Here is a 12,923-nt window from a genome sequence, read left to right on the forward strand (position 1 = left end):
CACGATCTGTAAGCGGCTAAACTACGGGGAATATCGTACATTTGGGAAAGACAGCCGGTGACGTCAATAGCGCCGTTCTGAAAAGTTGAAAGATTTTCAACCTGAGCGCTCAGAGCGACCGCACAAAAAAGGTCAGAGTGATCGGAAAAAAGATGCTGGGCGCTGCGCTCTTTCTCCAGGAGGCCACCAGCTGCAAACTCTCTCGACTCCTTGAAAACAATTGAAAGAAGACGCTGGGTAGACTGGGTGATAGGTGTGATATAAAACATGAAGAACAACAGATAGACATGAAATCTCATATCCTGCATACCAGTTTCACTCAGGACGGTGAACATGTGTGGTCACTGTTGCATCCAAAAAAACTGAACATTCAAGCCTTCAGAGCAGTTCAGTTACTGCAGACTTTTAAGGCTCTGACCCCCCCCCCCCCCAGCACACTGACAGCTGACTGTAGGAGATAACAGTCATTTGTTCCACCAGCTGATTGGTGTGCACAAACCTCGACTTTTTCAATTCAAAGAATAAACAAAAACAAAAAATGGGAGCTAATTTGGCTCCTCGCCTGAGTGGAGTCTGCGTTTCATGACACTGAGAATGATCTTTTCAAAGGGAAACTTTCAGCCAAATGTAATTATTTTGGTACGAGTCCATGTGCGCCTTTGTGGAACTACCATATTTGTCATTTTTGTTTGCAATTAATTAGAGTAAGCGGGCGAAACAGAAAAGTGCCCTGTCAAGTATTTATATTTAGGCGTTGTGTGGGCGAGTGGGATGAAGGAATTTGTTTATCTCCTGTGTCTCGTTTTGTCGAAAGCTGCTGGCAAGATTGCAAGAGAGGAGGGCAAGCATGACCTGGGCTCCACGCTCGAAGACGGCTTCCCCGACGGTCTGAGCATCCCGCCCACTGCCGCCGAGCTGGTCAGCAATCCTCACAGCAGCAGGTCAGAGGTTCAGCCCACACACACACACACACACACACACACACACACACACACACACACACACACACACACACACACACCTACACACACAGACACTCGATAGCAACCCTGAGGACTTTGTGTTTTCAAGAGGGAGGAAATATGAAATGCTCTCAAACATCCGGCTTTAGTCTTAATCTGGACTGAATTAGAGTTTAAAAATGGTTTTACTGAATTTATTTACATTTCCTACACAGGTGCAAGCTGTGATTTGCTTAATTCTTGCGACAGCCCTTCATTCATATTTTGATTTGGCCTCATTTTAGGGCGCCTTTTTAAAAATATCCTTTTTATTCCTGCTCTGCCAGGCTTTAGTGAGAGTAGGCCGGCGAAAGAAACAGAATCACATTCATCCACAAATGTAACTGACAAGGATGAAAATCTTTTAAATCCTTGTGCAAGTTCACTAAATATTCATCAGGCCTCAAAGCCTCTTTGGACTCACTTTGTAGAGACTTTTAAAAAAAAAACCTCTCATATCCTGGCACCTTCTGTACACTTGAAGACTTTGAAAGGTTAACATTAAAGGTCACATATGAAGCAAAATCCACTTCACCATGTTCCTCTGACTCTAACATGTGTCTCTAGTCCGTCTACAAACCCTCCAATGATGAGAAAAGTCCATCCTCTCCGTCTTCTGCCTGCTCCACTTTTCAGAAAATGTGTGCTCAAACAGGCCGTTTGTAGATTTTCCCTTCATGACATCACAAAGGGTAGTAGCCCCTCCCCCAGGTGGGTGACACTCCCACAGCTAGGTGTTTGTTCTGCCCTCTGAGTCTGCCTTCTCACTGTAAACAATAGGACATGGAGCGAGAAAGCACCGAGTACACCCGAGCCCTTCCAGAGAGGGGGCGTGGTCAGACACGCTCATTTACATATTTAAAGGTACAGACACAGAAACAGCCTGTTCTGAGCAGGGCTGAAATAGAGGGGTTTATAGACATGATCAAATACAGGATCAGAGTGGATTTAGAACAAGAAACTTCACACACATGTTGAAGAGGAGCTCTGAGACTTATTTAAACTGGTTGAAAAAAGGATGATGATATGTGACCTTTAAAAGAATACAACCGGTTTGAAAGCAGTTTTGTGAACCTCATTGTGTAGTGTGCACTTCTATATACTCAATTCTTTCAGCTCCCACAAACTGGCAATCCCTTTTATGATATAACGAGAGGTGAGAGATATTCACCACCAGGCTCTTCTGGAAATACTGTTCTGTTTACAAGGTTTTCTGCTTCTTCCGGTATGATGCTGCAGAATTGGTCTTTCCTGTCCGATGCACTAAGATCATTTTAAACTCGTATGACTCTGAAGGAGACTGACTTAAACTGCTCGGGCTAAGTTTTATGACACAACAGAGACTCGAGATTTTGAGAACACCACAACTCGAGGAGAACCTTTAAGATTTGTTTCTGATATTGGACTAATGTCTGCCCCAGTGAAAAGCTTGAAAAGTCTTTTGATGTGGTGTTACTGGCATACGTTTGACCTGTAAGTAATTTTTTTGGGGTCACCTGAGTTTGTTTTCTTCAATTTCACAGATCAACAAGTGCATGTGTGAGCCCCCTGGCTGACTGTGAAGCAGGTATGTGCAAATAAAAAGCAATAATACACCATAAATCCCCCTTTTTTGTTAGGCTGTGCTGTAAGAAGTTCAAGCCCCCAAAGTATCAAATTAAAGTTCTCAAGCGATGTTAACAATCCCTGGAAGCCTCTCAAGAACATTTCCCATCATGTTTTAGCAGTCAAGTCACTTCAAACACATTCTATCGCCTACTTAAATCTGTTTAACACTGCCATAAAACACAGTGCCCCACACACACACACACACACACACACACCGATGGGAACGCTCTGTTCAATCCCCGCAGGTCCTTCAGGAGATTGCATTCCTTTGAAACGGATTAAAACGGAGCCTCCAGACGGGGAAATCGTTCAAGTGATGGTGCCAGGTAAGTGTGTACACGCTCGACAGCCATTCTGCTCCTTAAACTACAAAAAAGTATCAGGTGATGAAGTGTTGTTAGATTATCACTGACATATTACAGGTCTCTGATACAATGCCAGGAGTCCAAAATATGAAAACCTTGATGTCAAGGGATTTGAAATAAGTTCATAACATAACATATAACCTATGTTTTTAGGTATTTATCAAAACAGCTGATTGAATATATACAGCACAGAGTCAGAATTAGGGATTAAAGCTCAAAGATATCTACTGAGTGCTTTTAAGGCACCCCCCCCCCCCCCCCACACGGCTGTTTTGGACGCCCCTCGGTTTGCCAGATATGAGAGCAGTTATCAGGTCAACAGGTGTTGCAGTGATGGAAGCGGGCAAGAGAAGTGGTTCAGATAGAAGTGATTGTACCCGACCTAAAAAGCCTCTGCATGTTTCTAATAAGCTCCACGAGCAGAAACGTGCTCAAACTAGGATCAATATTGGAGATGCTTTTGAAAAATGGAGAGAGGTTAGAACACAGAAAGGTTTACAGACCCATGCAGAGCTGGATAAACACTGAAGCTTCAGAGTCCACCACATGGTGACCTGTGTGAGCATTCACTCTAGAGAGGGGGGGGGGAGACAGCTCTCTACAATGTTTTGAATTTAGACTGCAGTACCCATTTTAAACACTAGGGTCAGAGTTATATTTTGCTTTCCTTGGGGACTGGCAGAAAAAATTACCAGGTAAAGTCGGGGTGAGAAGTTCACCTGCAGCTCACCTCAAAAACTGTGAGAAGTTTTCAGGAGTTTTGTTGAAGTGTGAAACTTTGCTTCTCCAGAGCCGACGATGAGCGAGGAGGAGCCGAACGAGCCTGTGGCCGAGTCGCTCGCAGCCGCAGCGTGTCCACCTACCGCCTCGCCCCCTGCACCCTCTGCTCCCCTCCACTCGATGGAAAACCATGCAGGTAAGCTCAACCCCGTCACCCCCCCACCTCCTTATACCCCTACCTTCTTCTCACTGCAGCTTCTGGACTACCAGTGACACCCACCCAGCGCCCACCCATGCACACCCTGGCTGTTTTTTTTAGCCAGCTAAATAAGCTGCCACACGTATGAAAACACTTTCCTCACTTTTTTTTTCTTCCCCCCCAACCTCCCCTCCCACTTTAAAAACTCCTCAGCCACTAGTAACTACAACCCCAACCCCACCCTTAAGAATCCCCCCTCCCCAACTCTGGCCTGTAGCTCTTCTCTGCTCCCTCTCCTACAGGTACTCTCATCTGTAAAAGGCAGAGTGCATCAATTGTAGCATTTTTCCTTGACTCTGTGATGTCAGATTGCAAACTTTTACCTTTGCAACAAAAGTTATTAACCCAGAACTTCCACCAGATACGTGTGCATTGCGTCTCCGCTCCGTTACAGCTCCTTGCTCCCTCGTCCGTCAACACCCACAGTCTACGTTCTCAGTGCGCAGCCGGACAGCTGGAGTATCGAAACAAAGGAATTCCTGCAGTAATTTAACAGATTCACTTGCGACAGCGCTAGATAATACGATGTATCTATATCTATGTATCTATTTTATGTTGTTTCGGTGTCTGACTTCCTGTTTCACTTGATCTTTTCTGTGCTAAATTGATGCGCCGTGCTTCGACATTCTGCAAAAACAAAAGCCTAGTGTATCTGCTACAGAGCGCTCTGGACTGACGGAGCTGAGACGCAGCACAGCCAGAGGAAGCACACACATTGAAGAAAGTGAAAATCACCTCCGCTGCCATAACAGAGCAGAGACGGACCGAACACACATCTGGTGGAATTTAATCTTAAGACTGATGCATGATGCATTTTTTACAGATCTGGAGTCACACCGTCCTCTAGTCCTGCTGCCCCGACTGATTAGAGTTAGTTCTTATGTTAGAGAGCCAAAACTGCTCCTGAAAGATCCTCCCTCCCTCCCTCCCACACACACACAACAGAGGAGACTTAGACCAAGTGATCTGAGTAGACTTTACTCTCTTTCTTAAGCTCCCTGGCATCATTAGCTAACTCTTTCATATGAGTGATTAATGCATAAAACTGCAGATTGTAGAATGAGTGAAGCGCTTTGTTTGAAGGCTGGAAGTTAAGCTTTCATTTTCTGGATACAGAAACAAAACAAACAAATGTGCTGCCAATCAAAAAAACAGCTTTTAATGAACCAAATCACAAAATGCACACGAGGCATTTCTCAGAGGTGAATAAACAAGAAGAATGTGGAGTCTACTCAAAGTGATCTTGGGGGCGTAGCATTACGACGCTTTCAGGAGGCGTTTTGTTTTGCTTGATTTCATTTCATTGTGCTTTATTTAAGTTTCTTTTTCTTTCACAATTCACCTCTAAAGGAGACGGAACGAAGGTAAGAGCAGCAAATATCACATGTAGCTTTATTTGCTGATTCAGATTTTCTTTTGTGTCTGTTTTTGCATCGTGTGTGATGAAGAAATATGGGAGCGGTTGAACAAAAAGCAGAACTCGGAATAAAAGGCTGTCGGGCGCTGCTCTTTCTCTGAGCCGACGCCTGCTGCTGCAAACGCTCTCTACTCTTTGAAAACAATTTAAATAAAAGAAGCTAGCGTTCAGAAACACTAGATGGACACAGGGCCTTACACTGGACTGAACTTTTTTTGTTTTGATTAGATTTGATAGGAACGATGCAACACAGCATAGCTCCATCAGAGAGCATCGAACTGATGTGTTGCACAGAGAGTTTGTAGCTTCTGCTAGTTTTCTTCACAGAGGGATCAAATAAGCAGCATTCAGAGACGTTAAACCACATATACAACTTTAGTTTCCTCTTAAACATTTAAAACCTGAATGATAAAAACACACATGTGAGTAAACAGCTGTTGGTTTGTTTGCTCCTCTCATGTATCTTCTTTCATCCTGCAGCTGAAGCTCTGTCTCCGAGTACGACCTCCCAGAGCATAAGAAGGTCCTCCGAAGGTACGCTGAGCCGACTCTTCTTCTCTGAGCTAAATGTGCTCAATCTTTTGCTTCATGACCGTCTCATTCATAACTTTAACGTGACATCACACACCTTTGGATCAGCCCACCTGGCGGGCAAGAAAAGGCTTCATACTGTTGCTTGTTACAGTTGTCATCCAAGTGTTTTAAATGAAGAATGTGCGACTTTTTGATCCAGTAGATGTCGCCCTTGAGCTCCAGCATGAAACCAAAACAAACTTCTGTTTGGCCACGCCTCCTCCATACTGAAGCCTCCACTCTCCTCCAGAGACACACCTCCAACCCACTTGCAGGCGGCGGACAAAATTGTCCTTGGCTCGAGCTGCAATCCCCTGCGTCCTGCATTGTTGTGTTAGCATGCTAATGTTAGCGCTCTTCAGTTAGCTCGTAGCTTCACATTGTTGTGTTAGCATGCTAATGTTAGCGCTCTTTAGTTAGCTCGTAGCTTCACATTGTTGTGTTAGCATGCTAATGTTAGCGCTCTTTAGTTAGCTCGTAGCTTCACATTTCATGTAAACTGACACAGAATGAGCGTGATCTAAAAACTCTTACTAACATCCAAATAATCAGTGAGTATGTTCTTCTTCTTCTCTCTAGTTCTTGACTAAAACAGCTTTTATACACAAGGGGAGGAGCCGGCCGTCCCGTCCATGTGAACACGGCTCTGACAACAACACAGCCAGTGGGACTCGAGCTTCTCCCTCATTGTAGACAGTCATGACTCAGAGACACATTTACACAGGACAGACTGGATTTCTGCTGTTAAATGTCGCACATTCTTCCTTTAACCAGTTTTATTTTTATATGAAATACAGTTGTTGTTGAATGTGATGCACTAGTGGACAGGGAGACGCGCCTGGGTTTCTGTTTAGGGAGGCAGACAGCAACAAACCTTCACTGTTCTTCCTCTCTGTGTGGATTTATTTTTTCTGTCTTACACACCACTCGGTGCTCGTTATGGTCAGGAAGGAAGTTTGAAAGACTCTTCAATGACCCCACTTAAAAAGCTGCTCATTGTGTAAATGTCTTTTCCTCTGTTTGACTCTCTCAGCGGGCAGTTTGGTCGAGGACATCGGTGAAATGATCCTGCAGCTCCGGAGACAAGTGGAGAGCCTCTTCAGCATTAAGTTTTGTAAGCTACTCACGTTCACAGCGGGGGCGTCGGGCACTAAAAAGATCTTAATTTCTCCCACATGTACAGCAAGTGAAACGTTACAGCTTTTATGGTCTTTTCCAATATTAATATTATCACTTTTAACTTTTCTTTAATAATTGAACATATAAGAGTTAGTCGGCTCAGCATGGGGCAAATCTGAGGGGAGGAAGAAGGCGGGGGAGCAAAGAGATTTAAAGCATCACTTTCAGTCCCGACCTATTCTCTCTACAAACCCCCCAATGATGAGAAAAGTCCATCCTCTCCGTCTTCTGCCTGCTCCACTTTTCAGAAAATGTGTGCTCAAACAGGCCGTTTGGAGATTTTCCCTTCATGACATCACAAAGGGCAGTAGCCCCTCCCCCAGGTGGGTGACACTCCCACAGCTAGGTGTTTGTTCTGTCCTCTGAGTCTGCCTTCTCACCGTAAACAATAGGACATGGAGCGAGAAAGACACCCAAGCCCTTCCAGAGAGGGGGCGTGGTCAGACATTTACATATTTAAAGGTACAGACACAGAAACAGCCTGTTCTGAGCAGGGCAGGGGTTTATAGGCATTCATAAGTTTGGTGCTTCTTTTTTACGATCTCCTCTCCCTCAGCCGAAGCTCTGGGCCTTCCTGAACCAGCCAAGGTGCCGTACTCAAAGTTCCAGATGTACCCGGAGGATCTGTACGTCACCGGGCTGCCGGAGGGAATCTCTCTGCGCAGGCCAAACTGTTTCGGAGCGGCTAAATTACGCAAGATCCTGGGTGTGAGCAGTCACATCCAGTTCGTCATCAAAAGGTGAGAGGTCATGTTAGCAGAGCTTCTGAGAAGGATGTGACAGTTTTGATTCTCTGCTTTTGTAAATGTTTTAAATCATCTTCTCGTGTGTTTACAGACCTGAGCTGTTAACTGAGCAAGTCAAACAAGAGATGCCTTCCATCCCCGTCTGTGAGCCAGGTACCATGCTCTTAGATTTGTATCGTTTTTTTAATTTAATTTTTCAATACAAGAAACTGAAAGTTTAATTTCATGAACGCGACTTCACTTACTGTAAAACTTAAAATATAAGCCCGGGCTTGTATCTCTTTCAAGCTATGAAATGACCCTGCCTTTATCTGGCACCGGCCATAGTCATCAAATACGTCTTGACTGTTTTTTTTTTGTTTTTTTTTCCAAAAAAAGCAGATTTTACTTTAAGGTCCACGTCCTGTTAATAAAATCTAATCAAACGTCTTTGCTCCCTTCATCCTCGTCTGTCATAACCTCAGGTGTTCTTACTCCAGCTGTGTGTTTCTTAAATCTATAGAGTGTGAAAAGCAGGTCATTTGTTATAGCTGAGCTCAAAAAAAAAGAATCTGTACTCACAACACTACATTTCCCCTGATGCTTTGAGGTTTAAAGGTGTGATTCTCAGTAATTCTAGCACGTCTTTTCTCTTTTTGAAGGTTTCTTTGCACCAATATATTTTTCCTGAAAGAGCAGAAACTCTTCCCGGAGGTCGAGATTATGAGATTTAATTACTTTCCCAGTATCTGCGCTCTCAGTTTTTTTTCTATCCAGCGAGTCATTTTTCATTCCTATTCCAATAGCAGAATACATTTTTTAAGGATATATGCATCATGCAATATTTTCTCTGCAGATAAAGTGGTATCTTGGCAGTCAGGAGGAGGCCTGTGTGGAGAAAATCCTCCCATCTGGTCTCACATAATGCCGGGTTTAAAGATGCTGTTTGCACTGTCCTCTGCATGCTTGAAACGACGAGGTCAAATTGAGTCCATGTGCTATTTTTGAAACGGCTCTTCAGAGGGAAAAAGGAAAAAGTCCTTGTAGGGATTTCCTTCGGCTTTCGCTACCTTTTTATTTGTGACAAAGCTGAGCCGCTCTGAAGGTTTGTTGTCTTCAGTAAATCTTTCTCTTAACCTTTGAATGTTTTTTTTTTTTTTTTTCAAAGAGCTGGACACCAAGGACACAACACTGCTAACAGAGGACGCTGCAGCTCTATCCAAGAGACCTGGATTCTCAGGTGGGTTCAGAGTTCTCCTCTTGAAGCCGAGATTTGAACATAAAATCAGCTTCTTTGTGTTGACATTCATCACCCTCTCACTTTTAAAAAACACTTTTGTTTGAATGAACATTTCAACTGGTTTTAACTTCAAAGTGCCGTCGGGTCTCTCGTCTCCAGAGTGCCTGGAGTCCAAGCTGTCCAGGATTGACCTGGCCAACACGCTGCGAGAGCAGGTCCAGGATCTGTTCAACAGGAAGTACGGCGAGGCATTGGGCATCAAGTACCCGGTCCAAGTGCCTTACAAGAGGATCAAAAACAACCCCGACTCGGTCATCATCGAGGGCCTTCCCCCCGGCATCCCCTTCAGGAAGCCCTGCACCTTCGGCTCCCAGAACCTGGAGAGGATCTTGGCGGTCGCTGACAAGATCAATTTCACCATCACCAGGTGGGAATCGACCTCACGAGATCACTGAGACATCAGAGACTTAATCTCTGTGTTCCCAGGTGACACTGTCAGGTTCATGGTAATCTGTCTGTGGTGTGTGTGTTCATTTTTAAATATTCTACAGCTTAGACACAGAACAACAAACATTACTGATGATGTCATAACTTCAGAGAGTCGATCGGCCTGTTCAGACCGCCGTTTCAAGCTGAGATATTTACGCCCCTATGACCTTTTGCCTTCATCTGATTGTCACAGAGGTGTAAAATACTCCCCCATCTTTAACTTCTAAGGAGGTAGTTACAGAGGAGAGCAGCGCTGTGTGTGTGTGTGTGTGTGTGTGTGTGTGTGTGTGTGTGTGTGTGTGTGTGTGTGTGTGTGTGTGTGTGTGTGTGTGTGTGTGTGTGTGTGTGTGTGTGTGTGTGTGTGTGTGTGTGTGTGTGTGTGTGTGTGTGTGTGTGTGTGTGTGTGTGTGTGTGTGTGTGTGTGTGTGTGTGTGTGGAGCTCCTGAATCGGTGAAACACAATGTGAACTCAGAGACTGGGACACCCCGTATAAAGACTTGATGACGGCTGATCTATTGTAAAATGTTGTATGTGAAGACGACGAGCTGCTCTCATCACCTTCTTTCTGTCTCTGCAGACCTTTTCAAGGACTCATTCCAAAACCAGGTCAGAGCAGGATTTGTGTTTTTTTTTTTCCAACATCAAATCTCAAACCACAGAAATGAAGCTCAGACCACAAATCTAAATGTTGTGAAATATTAACTTTTATTCTCTGTTTTTATCAGCACCTCGACGCGTCACTTTACTAAAGAAAGCCTACGCCTCGATTAGCGGTGAGTACAACGACTGTTTGGGACATCTTTACTGCTGTTACCTCATGAAGAACTTTTATCTAAACCACGATCCATCCATCCATCTTCTCACCCGACAGACGACGACGACATCAACCGCATGGGGGAGAAAGTCGTCCTCCGAGAGCAAGTCAAAGAACTGTTCAACAAGAAATACGGTAAGGAGACCGGGGGGCTGGTGTGTGAGTTCTTGTCTCCTGATAATTATTTATAAAGATTTCAATAGAGAGAGTATGAACTGAAGTTTCTAGAATCCAATACAATCCAACAAAAATAAAACAAAAACAAAATCAAAAAGCAGATGAACTCTAAAGCATTTTTAACATTTGATTAATTTGCATTTTAAGGTTTTTTTGACTAACTGCACAATTTAAACTCATCACTCAGGCTGAGGCGCATCAGTGTTTCATGTTGATTCTCGCTTTGCATGTTACAAACAAACATGACCCTCTTAAATTATAATTACCTTCCCTTAATTTAAAAAAAAATGTTGAATACCAAAAGGAAGACTTTTATTTTTAAATACCCGATATCTACAAATGTAAGGGTAGAAGACCTTATGAACAATGGATTAGTAGAATAAGGTCTGTATCAGTAGAGAGAGTATGAAGTGAAGGCGACCACGCCCTCTCCTCTCCTCTCCTCTCCTCTCCTCTCCTCTCCTCCTTCCTCTCCTCAATAAAAGAGTCAAACGGACAAATATCCTCTTAAACTCGGGACATTTGGACTCAGCATAGATCTCTACAGTTAACTGAAGACACAGTGGAGTGTGGACTTTGATATGAGGCACGAAATCTGGTTGTCCTGGTAGCGCTGATAGCTTAGCGCTGATGTTGTGCGTCCCATGTACAGAGGCTAAAGTCCTCGTCACAGCGGCTGTGGGTCGGGACGTTTATTGCCTGCCTATAAAAATGAGAAATTAAAATTATAATATTCAGAAAATAAGCACCTAAGGGGCGCTGGTGGTGTATGGAGGCTGTGGTCCTCCAAGTGGGCGGCCCAGGTTCGAATCCCACCTGTGGCTCCTTACCTGCAGGTCATTCCCTGCAGGTCATTCCCTACTCTCTCTCTCCCTGATTTCCAACTATATCCTCTGTCCTATCTCTCCATTAAAGGCACAAAAAAAGCCCCAACATAAATTTTCTAAAAAAAAAAATATATATATATATATATATATATATGTGCAACTAAATGCAGCAAAATCGAAGAATATGTTAAATATGTTCACTTCATTTTGTCTCAGGAACGACTTCCTGTTCGCTGCTTCATTCATAAAAATAAAAAGGAAACCCTGTTAGCTCAAATGTTGTTTTTTTTTAATGCAGCTGACGTTAAATCTGTGCATGCATGAATCACTTATTTTTAGCAGAGGTGACAGAAAAACAGCCTCCATCTGTCCCCCGTGTTTGACGATCAACAAGCTTAACCTCTGTCTTAGTGTGTGTGTGTGTGTGTGTGTGTGTGTGTGTTTGATCTTTTTTTTGCTCTTGCTGTGTGTTCAGGCGAGGCTCTGGGCTTAGACCGCTCCGTCGTGGTCCCGTACAAACTAATCCGGGGCAGTCCAGAGTCTGTCGACGTCAGTGGCCTTCCAGACGACATCCCCTTCAGAAACCCCAACACCTACGACATCGTGTGCCTGGAGAAAATCCTTCAAGCTGCCGACGACGTAACGTTCAACATCAAGAGCCAGCTCCAGTGAGTGCAGAGAGAGAGAGAGAGAGAGAGAGAGAGAGAGAGAGAGAGAGAGAGAGAGAGAGAGAGAGAGAGAGAGAGAGAGAGAGAGAGAGAGAGAGAGAGAGAGAGAGAGAGAGAGAGAGAGAGAGAGAGAGAGAGAGAGAGAGAGAGAGAGAGAGAGAGAGAGAGAGGGGCACCTGAATATTCAGCAGCTGGATTCATTTCAGTGGTTAAGCTCATTATGGTTTTATTTATGCTTTTGGCTTTAAATCCAACCTCTGAGAAGTGGCAGGATAAACCCTCGGCTGCAAAACGATATATTTGACGCTGAAGCAGTTAAGCTCTGATGATAGAATTTATTTTCCTTCAAAGGTTTTAATTAATTCTCTTTCTGTTTTTTTTTTCTTGTCACAAAGAATGAAATGAAGTGAATTTCATGTCCTGCTGTTTTCTGTCTCCCCCACAGACCGTTTGCAGAAATCTGTAGCCAAGCTTGTAACACAGGTGAGAGTTTGAACGTTTCTTCAGGTTAAACGTGCCGTCAGGGTCAAAGGTCAAAAACAAACGTCTGCTTTTGTGTCCGCAGTAGGAACGAACGCCTCCACCAATCGACGGAAGCGCAAGAGAGTCCAGGAGAGCAGCCGAGCACCCGTCTCCTCTGACCTGGGGATATCGACCAATCAGATTCCAGTGATGGTAAGAGACAAAGTCAGGAGTTCTTATGAGGGCGTCGCTTAAAGCCGTTTACGACGCGCGACCACAAAACGATTTATGTGCTCACTGTCTGAGTCAAGACGGTTGATTCCAGTCGTCTCTGAAGTTAAAAATAAATGTTCAGGGGGCGCTGGTGGTGCAGTGGTTAGAGCGTGTGCCCCATGTATG

The 12,923-nt window shown here is 44.2% G+C and overlaps 1 protein-coding gene across 3 annotated transcripts in view; it reads left to right on the forward strand.

Annotated features, from left to right (window-relative positions):
* gtf2ird1 (GTF2I repeat domain containing 1) overlaps positions 1 to 12,923 on the forward strand; it is a 34,985-nt gene that overhangs the window by 18,343 nt on the left and 3,719 nt on the right. Inside the window, exons 11-26 of one of the 3 annotated variants that reach the window (XM_061056125.1) lie at positions 815 to 941; positions 2,525 to 2,568; positions 2,855 to 2,935; positions 3,765 to 3,890; positions 5,851 to 5,904; positions 6,977 to 7,057; positions 7,679 to 7,862; positions 7,960 to 8,021; positions 9,016 to 9,087; positions 9,223 to 9,514; positions 10,154 to 10,182; positions 10,302 to 10,349; positions 10,448 to 10,525; positions 11,870 to 12,062; positions 12,508 to 12,545; positions 12,631 to 12,737. In XM_061056125.1, coding sequence (XP_060912108.1) covers positions 815 to 941; positions 2,525 to 2,568; positions 2,855 to 2,935; positions 3,765 to 3,890; positions 5,851 to 5,904; positions 6,977 to 7,057; positions 7,679 to 7,862; positions 7,960 to 8,021; positions 9,016 to 9,087; positions 9,223 to 9,514; positions 10,154 to 10,182; positions 10,302 to 10,349; positions 10,448 to 10,525; positions 11,870 to 12,062; positions 12,508 to 12,545; positions 12,631 to 12,737 — 1,616 coding nt within the window. Of the gene's footprint in view, positions 1 to 814; positions 942 to 2,524; positions 2,569 to 2,854; positions 2,936 to 3,764; positions 3,891 to 5,850; positions 5,905 to 6,976; positions 7,058 to 7,678; positions 7,863 to 7,959; positions 8,022 to 9,015; positions 9,088 to 9,222; positions 9,515 to 10,153; positions 10,183 to 10,301; positions 10,350 to 10,447; positions 10,526 to 11,869; positions 12,063 to 12,507; positions 12,546 to 12,627; positions 12,738 to 12,923 lie in introns of all 3 variants that reach the window. The other 2 variants (XM_061056124.1, XM_061056126.1) reach the window with 2 other exon arrangements.

Source organism: Labrus mixtus, chromosome 14, assembly GCF_963584025.1.
Source record: "Labrus mixtus chromosome 14, fLabMix1.1, whole genome shotgun sequence".
In the NCBI taxonomy this organism is placed as follows: Eukaryota; Metazoa; Chordata; class Actinopteri; order Labriformes; family Labridae; genus Labrus; species Labrus mixtus.